At 41.4% G+C, this 24,079-nt stretch overlaps 1 protein-coding gene across 5 annotated transcripts in view; it reads left to right on the top strand.

Annotated features, from left to right (window-relative positions):
- Positions 1–24,079, top strand: part of OCA2 (OCA2 melanosomal transmembrane protein) — a 389,085-nt gene that overhangs the window by 262,420 nt on the left and 102,586 nt on the right. For all 5 annotated transcript variants that reach the window (XM_055326878.1, XM_055326881.1, XM_055326880.1 and 2 more), the window contains one exon: positions 18,923–19,016. In XM_055326878.1, the coding sequence (XP_055182853.1) occupies positions 18,923–19,016 (94 nt within the window). The remainder of the gene's footprint in view (positions 1–18,922; positions 19,017–24,079) is intronic.

Genomic DNA, 24,079 nt, shown 5'->3' with positions numbered 1-24,079 from the left:
TTTTCAATGTTTTCATTTTAACAATTAATTTTAACTTACCTAAAATTTAAATTTAAAAAATCGAGAGAATCACAGAGGATAATATAATATCTGTATGCTCACCACCACAAAATGAGGAAGTTAAAACATCGTATTCTCTTTGCTTGGGTTTTCTTGTTTATTTTTAAGAAATAAAGTATTATATAGATGAACATGACATTCTCTGTTCCTTCCCTTAACCTCTGTGATTGTGTCCCTTCTTCCCTGTGCTGAGGGGACTACCCTAATGCATCTGGGGCATATCCATTCATGTGATAGCACATTATGGAAGGTAACAAGGGAAAGATCTTGGTTTATGTGAATCAACATGGACAGACACCAAATGCTGAGAGACTGAAAATACAGCTATTGCACAAATTGGCGTGCAGCTTTCTAAAACTCCCAAATCTCTGTTCTGTGACTCAGCAGGTATCCACAGTAGCTGCATCAGAGAACATGGAGAGTCATCCAGGTTTTTTTTTTTAAATTTTATGGCATACATTTATTAAATTTACGGTTATAAAACTACAATCTACCAAATTGCAATCTAGACCAAGTTAACAATAATACCACTCATAGTATTCGATCATTTATTTGAGGAGAAAAACTGAGTGTGAAGGAGTTTGATAGACTAGTTTAAGTTTACAGATTATGTAGTATTATTCTGTATAGCTGATAAAATGAATCCTATATTAAGTACATATATACACACAGATGTATAATAATCTAATTGCTATTTTCGCACACACAGAATTCTAAGGTTACCATATTCATAACAATTGCTTTCTTTTCTATACAAAAACAGTTTTTAACATCAGTATTTCGAAACCCCATTGAATGAAGAACTAAGCTATACCTTTCAAAATCATCCAGGTTTTCACCTTAGTCTGGAGGGCCCAAAGAGGTCTGGTTTCTGGGTTGGATCTTAGGTTTGTGAGATTCCCATATTCTCAGCTTTGCTGTTTTCCTGGAGGCTAACCAAGGAGACCTAAGAAAATTCTGTGGAAGTACTATTAGGTCAAAACAGAGGTAGAGATAGGTTTGCCTGCTTGTGGCCATTATATATGCAGTGAAAACATTGGAGCTGCAACCCATGTCCCCACTGCCTAGCATGCAGAGGACAGCCTGTGTTTCAGCCGAACTTCATTCTGCTGTGAGAACACACTCTGGCCAAAGTCATTCCCCAGGTCAACAGGATACATGTCCATGGAAATTTTAACATGTGTGAAAATGTTACTAAAAAGGGTCAGAAATGTGACAGATACATTCAGCATTTCCAATGACGAGGAATGCTGGTAGGGATCCCTGGGTGGCGCAGTGGTTTGGCGCCTGCCTTTGGCCCAGGGCACGATCCTGGAGATCCAGGATCGAATCCCACGTCGGGCTCCCGGTGCATGGAGCCTGCTTCTCCCTCTGCCTGTGTCTCTGCCTCTCTCTCTCTCTCTCTCTGTGACTATCATAAATAAATAGAAATTTAAAAAAAAAAAAGGAATGCTGGTAGACGTGATAGTGGGGAGACTGAGGTTGTGTCTGACAAGGCTGTGAGGCATCTACTCGAAGTTTCTTTAGAGAATTATGAGCATGATTCCAATATTTCAAGTCAGTGAGTTGGAGAGACAAAACAAAGTCCATCTTTTCCTGGGTGATGTCTTCTCCCCAGAGTGTGTCTTTAGGTTGGCGATCATTCCTCCAGTATTCATACTGTCAGCTCTGAGCTGAACTCAGCAAGTAGGTAGGAAACAGTATTCACATTTGTTCGTGACATTTCTCTTCTTCCATTGGTCAGAGAGAACACCAAATAATTCAGGAAATGCAAAAGACTTAATTTCTAACAGGCAGGATCATGCTATTGAATTTTTACTAATCTCAAGTATACAGGGTCGAAAAAACTAGGTTGTAGATGGGCTCTTTAATTTGGCTGGGTGGAGCTTCATTGAAAATTACAACAAAGCACAGCTGGGTTTTGAAGAGCACCCCAGGATTTTTTTGGGATTAGCTTTGCTTCTTTAAATTTTCCTTATTCCATGGGCTCTCCCCTTCATTTTAACTTTTGCTTATTTTTAATGGTAATACTGTTAAATAATATTTAACATTATTAGGTCAACTTAATATTGATACTGCATCATTATTTAGGGCAATCAGAATAGACATGGAGCCTCTGAAGGAGGAAGCGTGAAGCCCCCTCTCTCCTCTTACTCTGTGTCACTGTTACTTGCTTGGGGCAGAGTGGGACCCAAAGGGGAGGCACTGGGGGTTTTGGATGGTGACTACCCATCAACTGGTTTGGAAATATTTCCTTTTTGTTTTGTCTTTAATTTTTAATTAATTAACTAATTAATTAATTGGAAAGTAGGCTCCACATCCAGCATGGAGCCCACTGTGGGGCTTGAACTTATGACTGTGAGAGGTAATACCTGAGCTGAGATCACGAGTCATATACACTTAATAGACTGAGCCAACCAGGAACCCCTTTAATTTTTATTTTTTTTAATTGAAATATAGCTAACAGTGTTCTATTAGCTTATGCAATATAACGATTCAACAATTCTATACACATTGTTCAGTGCTTATCACTTAAAGTGTATTCTTTTTTTTTTTTTAGTATAGTTGACACACAATGTTACATTAGTTTCAGGTGTACAACATAGTGATTTGACAAGTTTACACATTATGCTGTGTTCACCACAAGTCTAACTACCATCAGTCCTAACACATTTCTGTTATTATATCACTAACTGTATCCTTTATGCTGTGCCTTCTATTTCAGTGATTTATTCATTCCATAACAATAGCCAGTATCTCTCACTCCCCTTCACCCATTTTGCCCAACCCCTCCTCCTCCCCTCTGGCAACCATCAGTTAATTCTCTGTATTTGTAAGTTTGATTCTGCTTTTTGTCTTTTTTTCTTTTGTTGTTTTTTGGGGGGGATTCCATTTATAGTGAAATCATATGGTATTGTCTTTCTTAGCCTTAATGAATATTTCCATACTATGTAATCCCGTTGACATCCGTGCCTCACCTTCCTGTCTACTGTTGACAAGAAGCTGCGGGAGCCAAGGTAAACTCAGACCTGTTTTCATAGGCAGTTTTCTCAGGTCCCCAGTACATTGTACTAGAGACTATTGGAAACCTGCAATACATTGCTGATGACTGAGAATTCCCTGACAGCCTTTCTCCATTTAAATCTTTTCAGCCTCATTTGCTTGAACAGGAAGAATTCTTAGGCTATTTTCAAGTTAAAATGTGATTATTCTTGTCCTGGATGTTGATTTCAAAGGATGGTAATTTATGCACATAATTTTGTGGGTTGTCTCTGACTTCTTGGATCCTCATCATTATCTGTATTATCATTCAGGCTTGGTGTGGAAGTCAGTTTTTCATGGCTTGTTCTCATCTACCTTCTTCCTGTAGGTCTTTGTCATCTCCTCCTTGCTACCTGCTAGGACAGAGGGCAGACTGCCATAACCCTTGACAAAGAAAATGCTTTTTTGGGGCGGTAAAAGTCAGAAGCATTTCACATGTGCTTTTGTTGGTTTATATAGCCTCATTTTGTTTTTGCTCATCCTATCTTAAAACACCCAGGTTCAAAATAATGTGCAGGGTTGAACCTCGTCCAGCAGATTGCAGTTAGGTTTAATAACATGAGCACTTAAAAAAAAAAGAACATGAGCATTTGTAGCAATTAACAGTTCAGGTTCTGGAGAAGGTGGGTCTGGGCTTGAATCCCAGCTCTATCATTGTGCAAGCTGAGAATCCACTGGGTTAGAGAAACAGAAGTGACAGCAGCAGAGAGATGCTGTTTCCCCTTTAGGTTGGCAGAGCTTCTGCAGTTTAATCACTGTGGTACTGGCAGGCTGTCAGGTTGCAAGTCAGCCCCTTGGGGTAGTGCCCAACTTCTTTGGGAGGGGCTCCCCTACTTCCTAAAGAGAATGGCCTTTGAGAGGCCCTGCAGTGCCCAGGCTGAGGGTCCTTCACCTTCCATGACTTGAAGACTGGCCACTACAGTGCCGGATCCTAGCTCCATGCCACTCCACAAAAATCAAGTGGCACATGTGGGGCACCAATACCCTCAGAGAAGATTGATCACAGCATGTCCCAGAGACATAGGAAAACAAACAAGAAATTATAAGAACACTCAGGGAGGTTTTAAGCATTGAACAAAAAATACTTTCTGGAACTAAAACCTATGACTTTTTAAAAAATATTGAATAATTAATTGAAGAAAAGTCAGTGTTGGACCTGAGTGAGTGGATTTGAAGCCAAGTGAAAGTGCTAACTAAAAGTACAGAGCCAAAGTACAGAGCAAAAGTACAAAGGAATAGAATCATGAAAAAAGATAGGATTTGGTGAGACCCAGGAGACCTAGCATGGTAATGATAAGAGTTCCAGGAAGAAGAAAAGGAATGCATTACATTGACAATGTGAAGCTTCTCCATCTCAAGTGGAGTCTGGGTGTCAGCAGCCTTGGAGCTTCTACAGATGCATGTCTTGGCTACCCAGCCTACCAATTCAGAACCTGCACATGGACAAGATGTGACCACCTGCACATGTGCACTGGAGATGTGCTGGTCTGGTCCAAGGCCCCATCTGGGGGTGTTTCCCTACCACTATAAATATGAACCTGCCACTGCAGAACTACAATTCCACCCCCTCCATTCTCAGGATCTCCTGTGAAGATGCAAACTATCCTTGGTATTTACCTGGGGCACTTGTTAAATTGCATACAAAAGGAATCCAGCCAGGAGTGGGTAATTCTTCAGAGGCCCAAGCACGTTCCCATCTAACAGAGATGGCTGGAACAAATCTCTAGATTGAGTGTCCAAATTTAATGTCTCACCTGGGGACAGTTGGCAGGTATCAGCAGCAAAATGACAAATCAGCAAGAGTGCTAGCTGGAGATAAGTGAACACTGACCACCAGTGGTGGTGGGTTTAAGGAAGGCAGGTGGTAGGTACAGGGAGGATTGGTGTGGTGAGTAGAGGGAGAGCAGGTGTGCTGGGCACAGGGTGTGGTAGATGCAGGAAGGGAAGGTGATATGGGCTTAGAGAGAGGGCAAGGTACTCTGGGTCAGAGGGAGGGCAATACCTGTCTGGTTGTGATGCATCGTCTCCCTACAAGGAAGTAGGCTTAGTGTGTGAACTTACTTGATTAAAAAAAAAAAAAAAAAAGCAGGTATCACTATATTTCTCTGAAAAATTCTCAACTCTCGAATGTTGACAGTAAATTCAAATTTCAAAAATGATCCTGCTGGCTTCTGCTGTTTACATTCTTTCACAGAATAGCCTCTCCTCTTGGAGCCCACTGTCTGATATTACACAGGGATGTACTGTTGGACCCTGGCTCACGGGTGTCAGCGTGTCCCGGTGGACGCCCCAGAGACCCAGACCCCAGACAGGCAGGTGCAATTAGCAAGAGGGTTTATTGAACGTTTGCGCAAACGGGCTCTCCGCCTCCGAGGAGGAAAAGAGCCCCGATTAGCAATTACAGGGATCTTTTAAAGGCAAAAGGAAAGAAACCGCCTAAAGGCAAAAGAACCGCGGAGTCGCAGAACCGGGAGTCGCATGGCATCCAGGTTGATTTCACGGAGGGTCAACATGAACCTATTCAGGGACATTCCAATCAGGGTGTGTGGGGGGGGGGATGGTTTTCTTATTGTCAACAGAATGCTTTTAGTTGCTAAAATTTCAGGAAGACGCCTGGATGGGCTGCCTCTGGGTTAGGGCTGGCCCTACTTACAAGGGGGGAGGTTTCTTCAGTACTAGAGCAACTGTCCACCTGAAAGTGCCATGCCTGCCCCTTTGCATTGCCTCATGTCCCAGGGCAGCCCCTTGCCCTGTTGTTGGCTACCTGGGCCACCTCATGCCGTCTCTGGGCATCTTGTGCCATGCATTTCTTTCACCCCTGTAAGGGACAGCCTAGCCAGCCTCCCTTTGTTAATTCTCCTGCCACTCTGTCAGGAGCCATCCTTCCCAGGGTCCTGGATCAGAGGCCCATTGTAGGCGTTAAAGGTCAGGCAGCAAGGCATGTGTCCTGCTCAGATATCTGAAAAAGAGCTTTATATGTGTTTTTGGATGAAGTAATATTGCAATATTTGAATATAAGTGTATAGACTTAAAAAATGATGGAATGCTTTTATTTAATAATGTCAACATATGCTAACAATTACATTCTGGGGAACTACTTTTTTTTTAATTGGAGTTCAGTTTGCCAACATACAGCATAACACCAGTGCTCATCCTGCCAAGTGCCCCCCTCAGGGTCCATCCCCCAGTCACCCCAACCCCCCACCCACCTCCCTTTCCACTACCCTTTGTTCGTTTCCCAGAGTTAGGTGTCTCTCATGTTTTGTCATCTTGGGAACTATTTTAAATTAGGATGACAAACTTTACGTATTAACTTAAAATATATGAGCTAGCCACTTTTCCCCCCCAGAACTCCTTGTGGGCATAGCTGAGGTGAACAAGTCAGCAGTGGGCACTCAGCTGGTCTTTTTTGTACAGTGCTGTGCAAGTAACATTGCAAGTAACATTGCATGGGGTGAGGTGATGGCTGTCCTAGGATGACTCTGTAGCAATATCAAGAAGAGAATTGTTTTGTGCAGACCCAAAACCAAACTAGAAGTCTCAGGGGAATGTAGAGCATCTTGGCTTGGCATACCAGGCAGTGTGTGTAGGCCTAGCAGGCATCCCAAATGGGCCTTGGAGTAGGCAGCAGTCCAACCTCACCTGCATTCCTTCCTGTGTAAAGGATCTCTGGGGCTCAGCTGGGAGCAGTCCAAGCAGAACCTTTCCCAACAACTGCATGATTTTCAATATCCACTGGGCCATGATCCAGGAACCATCCCTCCTCCCTCTCTTTGCATGGACCCTAGGACATCCATTATATAGGACTGAAAGCAGCTCACTTTGACAATGTATGGAAGATCTGGAAATTGATTCCCTTAATACTACCCATGTGCTTTAGCTCCCTTAAAGTCTTTGTGTACCTGCAAAGGGAAATATAACTCAGTTCTGGACCCTGACCTAGGGTTTGTTGTTGTTGATAACTTTGTTACTCAAGTCAACAGCCCTTCCAGCTGACCCACCCTCCTCTAGACTCTTTCCTCTTTAAACACCTACCTGTCATGGCTATTATTATTTCTGTGTATTAATTCTTATCTCCCTTGCCTCTATTTGACTTCACAGTCATTGGCAAAGCACTACCCATGACCAGGTTAAGCCTGCCTCCTGCCTCCCCACCCTACATGCACAGACAATGGAGAGAGCAGCAAGCACCTGCATTGCCATCTTGCCTCCCAGCCACAGCACTTCCCTCATGATTCCTTACTGCTGCCAGCCACACAACTTCTCCCTGGGCCTCATCTGCCCATGACTCTTGACTCTACCACACCTCTTTTCTCTCTTTGAGCCTCCAGCACCCTGCCTTCCCCTTCCTTCCTCACAGTTGATGACCTTGCTTCCCCTTTGTGACAAGATAAAAGCAGTCATATGGGAGGTTTTACAAGTAATGACCACTGTGGCTGCCCAGTGCATCCTACCTTCCTTCCAGTTAAATGGAAGGGTTTCCTAGTCTCAGTGGAGGCCAGCCCCGCTACCTGGCCCCAAAGCCACAGTTCTTTCCTACATAATTTATTTTTCACTCTCCACTACATCATCCTCATCAGGTTCTAAACATGCTGCCATCTCTCCCTCAGTGAGCCATGCATCTCTATGGCTCTCTTCCCTTTCCTCTACTTCCTTTAACAACCAACTCTGTGAAAGCACCGTCTATCCTTGCCACCCTCATCTTAATGTAATCCCTCTTCATTTTTCTCTTGACCCCACTGCAAGACCTCATGGTATTCACCCTTGTGAGAAATCCAAGTGATGCTCCTGGTTCTCTTCTAATCTGGCCTGTCAGCAGCGCTTGGTAGAGGCAGCCTCTCTTCCCCTTGTGATCCGTTTCCTGTTTGGCTCCTCAAGGTTCTCCTCCTACCCATGCAGCCGCTCCTCTTTGGTCTCCTTCCACAGGTCTTCTTCACCTTTCAGCTCCCAAATACTGGGCTCAGTTCTGACCACTTCATTCTCTAGACTCATTGCAAGGGGTCTCATACAAGCTCATGCTCTAAATTCCACTCTACTCCTTGGCTTCTCTGCAGATCCTGGGGTCAGGTATCCAATTGCCCCTCTCACCTCTCCACCTGATTCTGTGCTTCCCCAATCCTCCTCACTTCCATAAAAATTTCATTTTCTCAGTTTCTCAGGACCCCAAATCTTAGAATCAGACTGAGCCCTTGCATGTTTTTAACAGCATACAGCCAGCTGCCCTTTGAAGCTTCCTAATATGGCCGATTCCCATAGTCTTCACCACTGCCCCCAGATCGTAGACAACATTCCCCACTTGTGTATTGCAGTCACCTCCAAATTGTTTTGTTTCTACTCTTGCTCCACCCTTAAGCGTCCATTCTTCCCTGAGGAGTCCCATTACACTCAGCACAATTCAGTCTTGGAGTGCCTACAAGCTTTCCAATCTGATCACCATCATCTCTGATTTCACTTCCTATCATTCTTCCCTTTATCCACTTAGCTCCAGCTACACTGGCCTCCCTAGCTTTCCTTGGACGTGTCAAGCAAACTCCTGCCTTAGGGCTTTCGTACTTCCTATTCTTTCTGCCTGAGATTTTTTACACAGATCATTAGGAGCTTGGTCTTGCCCCCCCCCCCCTTTTATTAAGTTTTTAAAAAATATTGCCCAGTGCAAAAGTGATACCCCCTCATCTCCTTTTTGCTTTTTAATCCAAAGCACTTAATACCACCTAACATTGTGTATTTTACTTGTTTTGATCTGTTTAGTTGTTTAATGTTTATTTTTAAATCAAATTATACATTCATATAGTTTAAAGTGCTAAATCAGTCTAGAATACTTATTTTAAAAATAGCCCTTTTGTATAACTTTTATCTCATTTCTTTCTTGTGGAAAACTTTATCATCATTTTCTGCTTTTTAATTTTATTTTTTGTTTCTTGAATGATGCTATCTGTGTATCTGCTCCTTTTGTGGCTTTGTCTTCTTTTGTCAGAACCCTAGCATCTTTCCATGTGTATCATGTTTGGAGAGGCAATGGCTTCCTTAAGTTCAGGCATTTGGTGCCAGATTTCATAAAGGATATTGGTCTATAGTTTTCTTGTAATGTCTTTGCCTGGCTTTGGTATCAAGGTAATGCTCACTTTATAGAACGTAAGGAAGTATTGCATTCACTTCAGGTTTGGGGATAGTTTGAGAAGGATTGGTGTTAATTTTTCAGTAAATATATCTTTTAGGGATCCCTGGGTGGCTCAGCAGTTGAGCATCTGCCTTAGGCTCAGGATGTGATCCTGGGATCTGGAATCAAGTCCCACATCTGGCTCCTTGCAGGAAGCCTGCTTCTCCCTCTGCCTGTGTCTCTGCCTCTCTCTGTGTGTGTCTCTCATGAGTCCCACCTGATGCGGGACTCAGTCCCGGGACCCTGGGATCAAGACCTGAGTCAAAGGCAAAGGCTCAACCATTGAGCCACCCAGGTACCTCTCATTAAATATTTTTAATTTAAAACATTAAAGCATTTCTTAAATGTTTTGTAAAATTCACCAATTTGGAAGTGTTCTCTCCCCTTCAGTATTTTGGCAGACTTTGAGAAGGATTAGCATTAATTCTTGAAATCTTTGGTAGAATTCACCAGTGAAACCATATGGTCTTGAGTTTTTTTCTTTTTGAAGACTTTTCTTTATTGATTCAATCTCCTTACTAAAGGGCAGCCAGTGTGGCTCAGCGGTTTAGCGCTGCCTTCAGCCCAGGGCCTGATCCTGGAGACTCGGGATCGAGTCCCATGTCAGGCTCCCTGGATGGGGTCTGCTTCTCCCTCTGCCTCTCTCTCTCTCTCTCTCTCTCTCTCTGTCTCTCATGAATAAATAAATAAACTCTTTAAAAATATATCCTTACTAAATATGAGTCTATGCAGATTCTCTATTTCTTTGTGATTCAGTCTTGGCAGGTTGTATGTTTCAAGAAATTTATCCATGTCTTCTCGGTTGTCTAATTTGTTGTCATATAACTGTTCATGGTAGTCTCTTACAATCCTACGCACGTCTGTGGTTTCAGTTGTGATGTTTCCTTTTCTATTCTTATTTATTTGAATCTTATTTTTTCTAAGTCTAGTTAAAGGTTTGTCCATTTTATTTATCTTTTCAAAAAAGTGCATCTTAGTTTCATTGATATTATATATATATATACACATATATATACACACATATTTAAATGTACCTATATCACAGTATACATCTTTTAATCTTGTGTATCCTTTAATAGATTGTTGTTGGTATAGTTATTTTTAATACTTTTGTCTTTTAACCTTTATACCAGAGTTAAGTGATTCACATTCTGCCATTTATAGTATTAGAGTATTCTGAATTTGTCTCTATACTTACATTTACCAGTGAGTTTTATACTTTGATTTGTGTTTGTGTTACTAATGAGTAACTTTTCAGCTTGAAGTACTTTCTTTGGCATTTCTTGCAAGATAGGCTAATGGTGATGAACTTCCTTAGCATCTGTTTGTCTGGGGAAATCTTTATTTTTTCATTTCGGAAGTACTGCTTTGCTGGCTGCTTTGCCAACATTCTTGGTTGGCAGTATTTTTCTTTCAACATTTTGAATATTCTTTTGTGGACTGCAAGGTTTCTGCTGAGAAATCCATTGATGGCCTTATAGGATTACCTTGTGTGAGAGAAATTATTTTCTCTTGCTGCTTTTTGAATTCTTTGTTTTGATTTTAGGCATTTTAATTATAATGTGTCTTAGAGAAGAATAGGTGGATTAAAATTTTTGGGTGATCTGTTAGTTTCATGAACTTGGGTATCCAGATCTCTCCCCAGCTTTAGGAAGTTCTTAGCGAATCTGAGAAACCACCAAGGAGCCCACACCGATGCAAGCGCACGAGGGTTTATTAGCAAGCTCGAGCTTGGGTCCAAGTATACCCGATACAGCGGAGCAGGGACTTGGACCCTGAGGCTAAGAGGTGTAGCACCTATATAGGGGCCAGTGGCCAATGGGATTGTAACATACACAGAAAGTTGCACAGTCATGTTGGTCCACATGCAGGTGGCCAATTGAATTACATCTTACCCTATAGTATCCATTTGAGCTGGCCTATTACTTTGCTCAGAATTGGCGTGCAGTTTTGGCGGGCACAAGGCAGGGTTACATTGTTATGAACCGATTTCTGAGAAGGTTGTGCTCATCGGATTGACTAGGGTGGGGCAGCGCCTTAAGCAATAAGCAGGTCCTGTGGGGGTCATACAGGAGGTGGCGGGTGTAGCACAAAATGGAGTTTGTCCTGCTCTGCTTATCCAAGGGTAGGGGATTTTTGTTAAATTTCCTGGGTCCCACAGCCACTCCTTTCTACCTCCCTTTTTCTGGGACTCCAAAGATACGTAGATTGTTTCCCTTGATGGTATACCATAAGTTTCATAGGCTTTTTTCATTTCTTTTCATTCTTTTATTTTTTTCTCATCTGGGTGATTTAAAATGATTTGTCTTTGAGTACCATGATTATTTGTTATGCTTGGTCCAGTTTGCTCTTAAAGATCTCTATTGAATTCTTCAGCTAAGTCATTGTACTCTCCAGCTCCAAAATTTCTATTTCATTCTTTTAATATTTTATTTCTCTTTGTTGAACTGTTTGTTCTAGTTTTGCTTTTCTGTTTTTGTTAAGTTGTTTGTTCCCTTATAGTCCTCTGAACATTTTTAGTACAATTATTTTGAATTCTGTGTCATACAATTCCTGGATCTCTATTTCTTTGGCATCAGCTGCTGAAAATTTACCATGTTTCTTTGGAATTTTCAGATCCCTCTAGACTTGTGTAGGTTTGTGTGCATTTGAAAAAGCAGTCACTTCTTCCAGACTTAATGGACTGAGTAAGGAAAGACCTTTACCTACAGGTAGGGACAAGCTGGACTGTGCTACTATACCTGGGTATAGTGGTGGAGGGCATGAAGTGTGAGGTCAGTGGAAGCTCTGGTTCTGGAGTGTATGGTGAATTGTTGGTTCATTCAGCCTGCTGAAGTCCACAACATTGACCCTATCTATCACTGTGTGATTCTTGGTGACTACCATGGGTGGTCTACAGAGGCTACAAATGCTTTTGTGGTCCTCAGCATTGCCTCTACGTTTTTGTGGCTAGGGGCCAGGGTTGGCAGAATTGGTGGTTGGAACTGATTATGTGCACACACTTTGTTGCAGGGGGCAGCTGCAGGTGCCTGTGTGGTGGCAAGGACTAGTTGCAAATACACACGTAGTGGTAGGGGTCAGGACCAGCAGTGAGGGGTGGGGCCAACTGAAGTTGCCCTGCTGTTATAGAGGCTCTGGTTGTCTGTGTGTGCTACCATGGCTGCTTGTTCTTGTCAGAGGTACACAACAGTAGAGGCTAGCTTTAGGAGGTGGGTAGGGGCATGCAGGTGTATAGCTGGAAGGGCTACCTGCAGGTGAGCCCAGTGGTACAGGCTACTAACAGGAGATAGGACCAAATGTGGGCTCACAAGAAGCTATGCGGGGCCTTGGCTATTGGTATGCACTACTGTGGCTGCAGGATCTTGTCATGGGTGTGCACATGGCAGTGAAAGTCAGTGACACATGTCAGACTAACAATACAGAGTAGACAGCTGGAGGGGTTACTGAGCACATACACAGAGGTGAGGGTCAGCAGCAGGGGTCTAGGCTTGTGTCTTGCATTTGCACAACTGCAGCAGCCTGGGCTGGCTACTGATGCAATTTCTGGGCTGTGGGTAAGGCTAGCATAGAGAAAGTGGGGAGGGACTCAGGTGGCTGGTGTCAGGAAACACAAATACCTAGGGGGCAAAAACTGATAAATCTGCAGAGGGTTTGCAGCAACCATGCTGGCCAGTGGTGTCTTCAGTGGTAAAAGCTACCAGGGTCATCTGCAGAGCAGGTCACTGGGAACTGCTCTCTGTCCTGCTGTGTAGCTGATACTGGCAGGCCCTGGTTTTCTTCCTTGTTCATAGCCATGTCTGTAGATCTCAGGTTTGCCAGGTCTCTGGATGGGGTGAAACTGAAGTATGTCCTCATGTGGCGTCCTGAAAGTCTAGGGAAGTAGGTTGCTCAACTGTTTGTTGAGAACTGAGCATTTTGAGTATTATCTTGTAATACCCTTTAGATTTAATTCTCCCACTCCTCAGGGATTGCTAAATCTTGCTCATTGAAAGGCTGGAGCCTTTCATTTCTGACTTTTCCTAACTTTTTTTTTTTTTTTTTTTTTTTTTTTTTGCTAAATGTGCATTTCTTGTGAGTGGCCGTTGATGTTTCTCTTCTGTTATCTCTGCAATAAACCAGTATTTTGAAAAATAATGTCTTAAGTGTTTGGCTCACAAAGTTGGGCAGGGGGTGGGGGACCAAATAGTTTCATGAAATCTCCTGGAAACTGCTTAATCCCTCAGGGATTAAAACAGTGGCCAGTATCTGTGCTGATCTCTCAGGGTTTAAAAGCAGTAGTTGGTAATTAACACACATACCCAGTTTTTGGAGGACAGGATCCTTATTGTCCGCCTTGCTAGCAGGAAGTTGCACATAAATGTGGTTTTCTGCCACAGGGTTGGGAGTATGGCGAATGATAACCAGTATAAGAAAGTCAAAATTAAACAGCTTCTTCTTAATCTCTTCCCTGGCTCCTGCAAATGTTGGTTCACAATCCAGATTTCCAAAATAATTAAAGGCATACCTCAGAGACATTGTGGATTTGATTCTGGACCACACAACAAAGCAGATATTGAATCAAATGCATTTTTTGTTTTTTTCAGTGCATATAAAAGTTATGTTTACCCCATTGTATATTGTAGCTTATTAAGTATGTGATAGCATTATCTCTAAAAAAAACAATGTACATTCCTTAATTTAAAAATACTTAGGGACACCTGGGTGACTCTGGAATTCCGGGATGAGTTCTGCATTGGGCTCCCTGTGGGGCGCTTGCTTCACCCTCTGCCTGTGTCTCTTCCCCGCCCCTCTGTGTGTCTTGTGAATAAAAAAGATCTTTATAAAAATACTTAATTACTAAAAATGCTAACCAGCATCTGAGCTTTCAGTGAGTCATAATCTTTTTTTTTTTTTTTGAGTCATAATCTTTTTTGCTGGTGGAGGGAATTACCTACATTTTGGTGGCTTCTGACTGATCAGGGTGATAGTTGCTGAAGGTTGGGGCAGCTGTGGCAATTTCTTAAAACAAGAAATCAATGAAGTCTGACATATCAATGGACTTTTCCTTTTATGAACAATTTCTCTGTAGTGTGTGATGCTCTTTGATAGCATTTTAGCCACAGTAGAGCATCTTTCAGAATTGGAGTCAGTCCTCTCAAACTCTGCTGCTGCTTTATCAACTAAATGTATGTAATATTCTAAGTCCTTTGTTGTCATTTCAACACTCTTTACAACCTTTTCACCAGTATATTCCATCTCTAGAAACCATTTACTCTGCTTATCAGTAAGAAATAATTTCTCATCTGTTTAAATTTCATCATGAGGTTGTAACAATTCAGTCACATCTTCTGATTTTAGTTCTCTTGCTGTCTCTACCCCATCTGCAGTTACTTCCTCTATTGAAGTCTTGAACCCCTCAAGATCCATAAGGACTGGGACAGCTTCTTCCAAACTCCTGTTCATGTTGATATTTGGACCTCTTCCCATGAATCATGAATATTCTTAATGGCATCTGGAATGGTGAATCCTTTCCAGAAGGTTTTCAATTGACTTTGCTCAGAGCCATCAGAGTAATCACTATATATGGCAGTTATAGTTTTAAAAAATGGTTTTCTTAAACAGTAAGACTTAAAAGTTGAAATGATTTATTGATCAATGGGCTACAGAATGGATGTTGTGTTAGTAGTCATATGTACAATATTAATCTCATTGTACATCTCCATCAGAGCTTTTGAGTGACCAGGTGCATTGTTCATGAACAGTAATATTTTGAAATAAATCTTTCATTTTCTGAGTAGTAGGTCTTGACATATTCACTAAATAATTTTGTAAACAAATGTGCTATCACCCAGGCTTTGCTATTCCATTTACAGAGCACAGGCAGAGTAGATTTAGCATAATTCTTAAGAGCCCTAGGATTTTTAGAATAGTAAATGAACATTGGCTTCAACTTAAAGTCACCAGATGCATTACGCTGTAGGAAGAGAGTTAGTCTGTCCTTTCAGCTTTGAAGGCAGGCATTGAGTTTTCCTTTCTAGCTATAAAAGTCCTAAATGGTGTCTTCTTCCAGTAGAAGGCTGTATTGTCTACATTAAAAATCTATTCCTTAGTGTATTCACCTTCATTAATTATCTGAGCCAAATTTTCTTTTTTCTTTTTAAGATTTTATTTATTCATGAGAGAGACACAGAGAGAGAGAGGGGCAGAGACACAGGCGGAGGGAGAAGCAGGCTCCATGCCGGGAGCCCGATGTGGGACTCGATCCTGAGACTCCAGGATGACACCCTGGGCCAAAGGCAGGCGCTGAACCACTGAGCCAGCCAGGGATCCCCTAGCTTTTGGTTTAAAGTGAGAGATGTGCAACTCTTCACTTGAACACTTAGAGGCCACTATAGGGGTTATTATTTGACCTAATTTCAATATTATTCTGTCTTAAAAATTGGGGAGGCCTGAGGAAAAGGAGAGAGATGGGAGAATAGCTGGTTAGTGGAACAATCAGAACACACACAACATTTATCAATTAAGTGTACCATCTTATATGGATGTGATGGGTCTTGGTGTCCCAAAGCAATTACAATAGTAACATCAAAGATCACTGACCACAGACCACCATAACAAAAATAATAATGAAAAAGTTTGAAATATTGTGCAAATTACCAAAATGTGACACAGAGACCCAAGGTGAGCAAATAGTGTTGGAGAAATGGCCTGCCAATTGACTTACTCCATGCAGGGGTGTCACAGACCTTCAACAACAACAACAACAAAAAAATGCAGTATCTGTGAAGCACCATAAAATGCAATAAAGGAGGTTTGCCTGTATTGTTTTTTTTTTAATTTTTATTTATTTATGATAGTCACAGAGAGAGAGAGGCAGAGACATAGGCAGAGGGAGAAGCAGGCTCCATGCACCGGGAGCCCGACGTGGGATTCGATCCCGGGTCTCCAGGATTGCGCCCTGGGCCAAAGGCAGGCGCCAAACCGCTGCACCACCCAGGGATCCTGGTTTGCCTGTATTGTAACGGATTGAATTGTATCTCCCCAAAAGTTAGGTTAAAGTCCTAATCCCAGGTTCCTGAAATTGTGACCTTATTTGGAAATTGAGTCTTTATAGAAATAGTGAAGTTAAAATTAGTTCATTAGGATGGACTCTAATTCAATATGACTGGTGTTCTTATTAAAAGGGGGAATTTGGAAACACAAGCAGGCATGCAAAGAAGGAAGAACATATGAAGACACATAAAGAGAATCTGGCCATGTCAACTGGAGTGAGGCACCTATAAGCAAGGATTATTGGGAAGCACCAGAAACTACATGAGGCTGCAAGGATCTTCTAGAGTTGCCAGGGAAAGCATGGTCCTGCTAACAGGATTTCAGACTTCTGGTCTTTGTAACTGTGAGACAATGTGTTGCTGTTGTTTCAAGCTACTTGGTTATGGCAGCCCTAGGAAATTGATAATAGTTACTTCAGACAGTTGCTGACTTCAATAATTGTTTGGGTGGAATGGTGGATGGATTTCTGGAGCTTCCTACTCTGCCGTCCTCTGTGACATCCTATTTATTTATTTATTTACTCTGATATAAGCTCTATGAGGACATAGAATTTTGTCTCTTATGTGAACTCTTATGTAGACATAGCATTAACAGACAAATACTGCAGCACTAGGTCACTTATTATTGAATGCTTTAAGATACAAAGGAATGTGGACAAGTCAATATGGTCCCACCCTGGTGGAGAAGTGAGGTGTGTATTAAATGTGATGATGGAAATAAGTTCAGCATAATGTGATATAAAGCATCAGCCACTTTGGGAAAGCCAGGGGAGGTTCCAGAAGACAGATGGCCAGTGCTGTGTGAATTTGTGCTTTGTTTGCTCCTCCAAAGAGCCAAAACTTCAAGTTTGAAACTCTCTGTGACAGCATTTGGGTTCATCATGAGACAACAAAAGCAAAGATTGAAACATGCAATGAAGATTGCTCAGGGGCCCCTGTGCCAGGAGTTTCTGTGTCTGCATCAGAGAGATTTCCCAGGATGTTTTCTCTTCCAATAAATATTAGGGGGGAAAAAAGTGAGCTTTTTAAAATGCTCCTTGTGACCCAACAAATATTAAGGGCTCTTTCTCAGACCTTATAAGGCAATTCTGGATACTTTAAGCAGGGCTGGCAGAGCAACATGTGCAGTAGGCTGGTAGAGAGGAGTGTCTGCAGCAGGTGCATAGGTCTGCAGGTCGCCTGCAGCCTGCCAGTCAGTCTCTGCTGGGGCATATGGGATCTCCTCAATGTGTCCTTCCTCTGGGGCCCCCATAGGGCAGCAGTATTTCCTAGGGCATACTTTTCTCCTGGCTGAACCTGAAGCTCCAGAGTAGCTTGCAATAACATGGGATGCTTTTTTCTAGTCCACTTACCTTTCATTGGTCAAAGCCCAGTGTCAGTGGGGTGGGGAAGTGGATCCTTTTGCCCCATTGGGGCCACTGCAGAGGCATGCATGTGAAGTCCTACTGCAGGGATAAAGAACTAGGGAGTGATCCAATTTTCCTAATTAAACAATTAGGCATTACTTTTTATGATGTCAAGTGACCTGCTCTCCAGCAGAGCATAGTTCTGCTGTCCTTTGATTCTCTACAGCAAATGAAATCATATGTCACATATCTTCACAATGGTTTCGGCTTTCTGCTTTTGACTTTGGGAAATCCTTTCTGAATGGGTTACCATTGGAACCCTCCTCACCTGCTCTTTAGAGATGTGCACACAAGGCCCTGGGGCAGCAGATTCAATGGTCCTTCCTTAACATCTTGTCTTATGTGCTGCCCTGAGGAACCTAGCAGTGGCAATATGGACCAACATCCCCCCCAAGCCAGTTGGAAGCAGGCCTCATGGCTACATCCTCCCCCTGGCTACATTCTCCTACATTAGCAACATGATCCACAAGGGGACATGCTTTTGGAACACAAATTCCTTACAGAAACCTCACAGCTGCTGCATGTTTCTTTGATAACAATAATATGAAATTCATCTTTGTCAGAAAGGTAGACTGGATCCTAGCATGATTTACTAGAGTACTACTTTCTAGTTATTGAATCTGATACCTATTATCATATGAACATCAGCAGGGTTGGGAAGACTGCACAGAGAGCAGTGCTGAGAAGTGGTTTAGCACATGGTTACCATTGTGCAGTTTGGAATCAGAGAACTGTGCTCAGGTTCCAGTCTGATCACTTGTAAGATATGTTTCTCTCCATACCTTGATTTCCCCATCTATCGATTGAAGGATGACAAATAGACCTGAGGGATGTTTGAGGATTAAATAACGTGATATGTGCATGGAGTTAGTATAAGACTTGGTCCACTGCAAGGCTAAGAAATGTTGGTTAGATGGTAAGAGTCATGGTCTCAGCCACTGTAGAGGTTCTACAGGACTTTATGCCACTTAGGATCCACAACAGAAGTTAGGGCAGTTGAGGAAAACCAGGATTAGCTAGTTGGTCATATGGCTGGAAACAAAAACATCTCCATGGACTCAAACTCAAGGTTCTGTGGATTCTGAAGTTTACTTTGTTTTCCTGTTGAACATCCTATGCTTCTTACAGTTTGATGAAAAAGTGCTTTAGATTTTGTAAATCAGTCACATTAGGGAAACTCTTCTGGGTTTCCATGTATTTGACTGTAGTGTTCCTTTCCTTTACAGATTCCTGTGCTCCTGAACCTCATCCAAGACCCTGAGGTCAGCCTGCCTGCACCACCGCTCATATATGCCCTGGCCCTTGGAGCCTGCCTGGGAGGTAAGGGGGTATGATGCATTCACAGAAGTTACCTCAAAGTGGTGGTTTATACATGGTGGTTTACATGAAGGTAAATTAAGGAGAGTTTGGATGATTTCCTGAGTCAAAAGCCATCTTCAGCTTTTACTGAAGCAATTCTAGAGCTCTTCTATTCCTCTGTAAGCTTGTCACTTCCCGCCCTCTGCAGAACTTCCCCTGACATTCTAAGACTGCAGCCTGAGGATGATCATTACTGAAATATCAAAGTGAATGTGCTCCCACGTTGCACCCATATTTCACCCACACAGATGTGGCTTGTGTTTAGAAACAGATTTTGAATCAGAAACCATCTTCAGTGCAGTTTCTTATTTCCTCCATAAAGGGTTGGGGGGAAGATGAATCAGTAAATAAAGACCTAGAGACTCTAACTTAAGAGTAAGAAAAAGGATGAAAGATTGTTCTTTTTTGGACAGGGGGATTGTCCTTTAGAGAATTTAAGAAGTAAATTAGTAAAAGTATCAAAAGAGACTAACCTCTGGTAAGCAAACAAGGGTTTTGATCATCTTTTGAGGGAGCTTGTGTTAGAGTCCTTCTCATATTTAGGAGGCATAATCACCTTAGGGAACACAAGAGGATTTTAGAGAATCTTAGATAAACACACCAGATACATTTAAAGTTGGTATTCTTATATCCAGGCATGCTTAGGTAATCCAGCTTGCTTCATTCTTTGATTACTCTCTATGAAATCAATAACTCTCTGTTTAGTTTATCTCTTTGTTTATAAAGGGGGATTAATGTAATTCAGTGAAGTTGCTATGATTTCTGGAGGGAGCTAATTCATTTAATTCAGCAACTTAGACTTCGATTACTTATGAGACTATAGATCTGGTAAAATGGCCCCCATTTAAGCATTAGCCCCAGGAAAAGCAATAACTGTATTCACAGCTACATTTAACATCAGTGATAGAAACAGAATCTAGGGGCACCTGGAAATATGTCTGTTATGTGGGACTTTGTTCATTAAACCTTACTGAGCATCTGCTGTAACCTGAATTCTGCTTTTGAGTGGGGAGATAGTGACCTAAGCTAAGGTTACACCTGAAACAGATGTGTCCTCTCATGGAGGAATGCACAGAGTACTTAGAGGTCCCAGACAGAGCCTAGAGGGAATCTCAGGGAAAGTCCTCCAGAAAGGAAAGCCTTGAGCTGGGTCTCAAAAGGTGAGAAGCCTCTTGGGCTAGTGCTGATTCCCCAGAACATGTAGAATGAATGTGGGTGGGATTATCAAGGACAGAAGTTAACATGGACCCTTTACATGACTAATAACCTAAAATACATATAAATGCCTTTTGACCGAGGCACCTTTGAAAGCAGGGATTCAGCTGTAATGAATAATAAATGTATTAAGGCTTTGAATCTTTTTAACCTAGTAGCTCTGGTCATTGAATGACACTTGTTCCTGGATTGCAGATGCCCAGTTGTGCTGAGTGTTAACTTTACACTTACTCTGTAAGGGATCCTCTTTCATCGACTCAGAGTTTGGAATCACTTTTTTAAAAATTGTGGTAAAATGTACATGGCACACAATGTACAATTTAACTATTTTTAAGGATGTACAACATAAGCAGCCATTAGAGAAATGTAAACTAAAACTACAGTAAGATATCATCACATATCTGTAAGAATGGCTAAAATAAAAAATAGCAAAAACACCAAGTATTGACAAGGATGTGGGGAAACTGGATCACTTATACACTTATCATTGGAGCTATAGAGTGGTCCCATCACTCTGGAGAATGGTTTGGCAGTGTTTTAAAAAACGTAACCTGCAACTACCATAAAACCCAGCAATTGTACAACTGGGCATTTATTCTAGAGAAATGAAAACTTATGTTAACTCAAAACCTACGTAAAAATGTTGATTTGTGATAGCCAAAAAGTAGAAATAAACCAGATGTCCTTCAATAGTAAATGACTAAAAAAACTGTGGTACATCCCTACCGCGGAATGCCACTTGACAGTAAAAAGAAATTATGAATTGACACACATAGTAACCTTAATGGATCTCCAGGAAATTATATGGAGTGAAAAAAAAAGTCAATATCAAAAGATTACAGACTGTCTGATTACATTTATATGATATTGAAGAGATACAGTTGTAGAAAAGCAGAATAGATTAGTGATTAGTGGGGGTTAAGTACAGGGCAAGGTGGAAGGAAGTGTGTCCAGCTGTAAAAGGGCCATAGGAGACATCATTTTGGTGATGAAAATGTTCTGTATATTGACCATCAATGTCACTGTTCTGATTGTGATAAAGTACTATGATTTTGAATTACCTTACCATTGAAGGAAACTGGTAAGTGATACATGGGATCTCTTTATATTATTCCTCATACCTTCATGTGAATATACAGTTACCTCAAATAAAACTTCAGTTGCAATAATAGAAAAAGGAAAAGGCAGAGGGAAGAATGTTCTTATTGATTAAATCCATAATTACTAAACTAATTAAATATGGATAGATAGGCTGACTGAAAAATAAAGTCAAGGAAATAAACAATAAATTACAGAGGAAAAATAAAACACATAAAAATTCATTATGAGAAATCCAATATTTGACTTCTAAGAAAAATCTCAGGAAAGACACTGAAATGAAGGAAGGAATTTATCCAAAAAATAATAGAAGTGAATTTTCCTGAGTAGAAGCAGCACATGAGTGGATACATACCTAATGCCATCTTTGTGAAATTTTGGAACTTTATGGAGGCTTAGAAACCTGCCTAATGTCATACAAGTAGTAAATCTTAAAGCTGGGAATCTAGCAGCCCAGCTCCAGAGTTTGTTGGCTAAGGTCTCTTTACGTTGAGAACAAGAAATTAGAAATACTAGGTTTAGCAAAAAATGGTACAAAAATAGTGTTCAAATTTGGAGCAAATTAAAATGAAACATGACCTTAAGCAAATGATAGAACATAAGAAATGAGACTTGATTGGCCCGTGGTCCTGGTAGATGGTAAATGGTCTTGGCCTTACAGGGGTTGCATTTACATAGTCTGGGTGGTATAAATGTTGCTGACTGAGTTTCCCAGTTGGAATGAACCCACATCCAACCTTGGAAGTCTTAGCTACTCGTAAAATATGCTACGGTTGTTGATTTCCTTGACTATCAAGCTTTTCTATTTTATTTGTTGCCATATCCATGTATTAGTTGTATTAAAAATAAATTTTAAAGATAATTTAAATATCTACTGATTAAAACATAGAGAACAAATAAAAATGAAGACTACTTTAGGTCCAAGCATGCATGTTGTCTTTTCAAAGTTACCTAGGGATTGTGGACAATCCAGGAGACATGTGGCTGCATTAAAACCTGTTGCTTCCTTTTGGTCATATTCAGATCTCGAGTGACAGGTGTTTCTTCCACTTGCCAAAGGGATTTCCAGCATATAGTTAATTTTTATGTTTCCTGTCAAGTGGGAAATTATCAGTGGTCTGAGAGCATGGCATATTTGATCCAACTTGGACTGGCTGATAAAGGATTCTTTATAAACTTATAAAATATCCATCAAAAATGAGACATAGTTTTGAAAACGTTGTTTTGTCTCTAGATCCATGTATCATCTTTCCATGTAGGACTACCCAGACATGCCAAGACAGGCAACAGCTGTTCACATGCACATACCAAAACCTACTTGCTCCTCTATAGATGGAAGCAGGAAAGGAGGCCTGAGCCTCATTAGTGACACCTAGGTCTTTTTTCTCCTTACCACATGGAACACATGCCATATGTGGAGTACCATAAGAAAGTCTGGTAGCATCTTACTAAATTGCTACAACAACCATTGACATTTGAATAGTACCCTCATATTTTTAATCAGGAAAGGTGGTGACTATCCTCATTTTATTCAGAGGTTACTGACTCACCTACATCTCTTCCCCAGTGATGATAAGGCAGGGGTAGCCAGGTGCACTCTGCTCCTTGCCAAAGTCATTTGGAGTCAAGGAGACATGAGGGAGTTATTCTGTGGGGATAGAGGGGCTTCTGGTAATGATTTCCCTGAGCCTGAGAACAAATCTTAGGCAAGAGAGTGGTCCTGCTTCTTTCTCCGGATACTGTCTTCTGTCATGTGGTAATGAGATGCCTGGAGCCCTTTCCAGACTGAGTGTGGGGCCAAGTCTGAGTGTTGATGAGTGGAAGAGCATACAAGTGGAGATAACTGGTCCTGAAAAACACCACTGAACCCTGCAACTAACAATGAGTCTTGACTTGCCTGTCAGAGGAGATAAACTCTCTGTATTACCAACACCATACTGTTTCTAATCTTCCTTTCTCAGTGATCACTCTTGGTTACACGGTTTAGTAGAGTTGAGACTTTGATGGAGGTCTTCAGAATCCAAATCTAGTGTTCTTTCTACTCTACCTGCTGATATACTCTGTTTCTAATACACTTGTGCAGGGCCCGTTGTCTGGCTAACCCAACACTGCTCCTACTCTCTTCTCTCTTGTGTCCCTCTACTGTTAATAGTTGCTCTGGTAGCTCATCTGCACTGTTTGTCTCATTTTGCTGACCAAGAAGATATGAGGGAAACCTGTTTGGGAGCCTCTAAACCTAGATTTTACCCCTTTGATAAAAATGTATTGATACCAGTTCTTCTCCATACTTCCTACCTTAAATATGACCATGAAACCATCTGTGATGAGTGGGAGAGGCCAAGAAAATTGTGAAGACCCACTTGTGAAATTACTTATGACACTGACCTGATGCTTGGCAGCCCTCTGTCCCTAGGCTTCTTGTTACATGGGAGGAGATTATTTTCCATTGTGTATAAATCACTGTTATCCAGGTTTTCTGATACATACAGCTGAAAGCTTTCTTAAAAAAATCAGCCATCCAAAAGAATGAAATTTACAATTTGCAATGACATGGATAGAACTAGAGGGTGTTGTGCTAACTGAAATAAGTCAGAGAAAGACAAATGCCATATGATTTCACTCATATGTGGAATTTAAGAAATAAAACAGATGAGCAGGGGAAGGGAACAAAAATAAAATAAGATGAAAATGGAGAGGGAACCAAACCATAA

The sequence above is a fragment of the Nyctereutes procyonoides genome, unplaced genomic scaffold (genome assembly GCF_905146905.1).
Source record: "Nyctereutes procyonoides isolate TBG_1078 unplaced genomic scaffold, NYPRO_anot_genome, whole genome shotgun sequence".
In the NCBI taxonomy this organism is placed as follows: Eukaryota; Metazoa; Chordata; class Mammalia; order Carnivora; family Canidae; genus Nyctereutes; species Nyctereutes procyonoides.
This window is presented reverse-complemented; position numbering and strand designations above follow the sequence as displayed.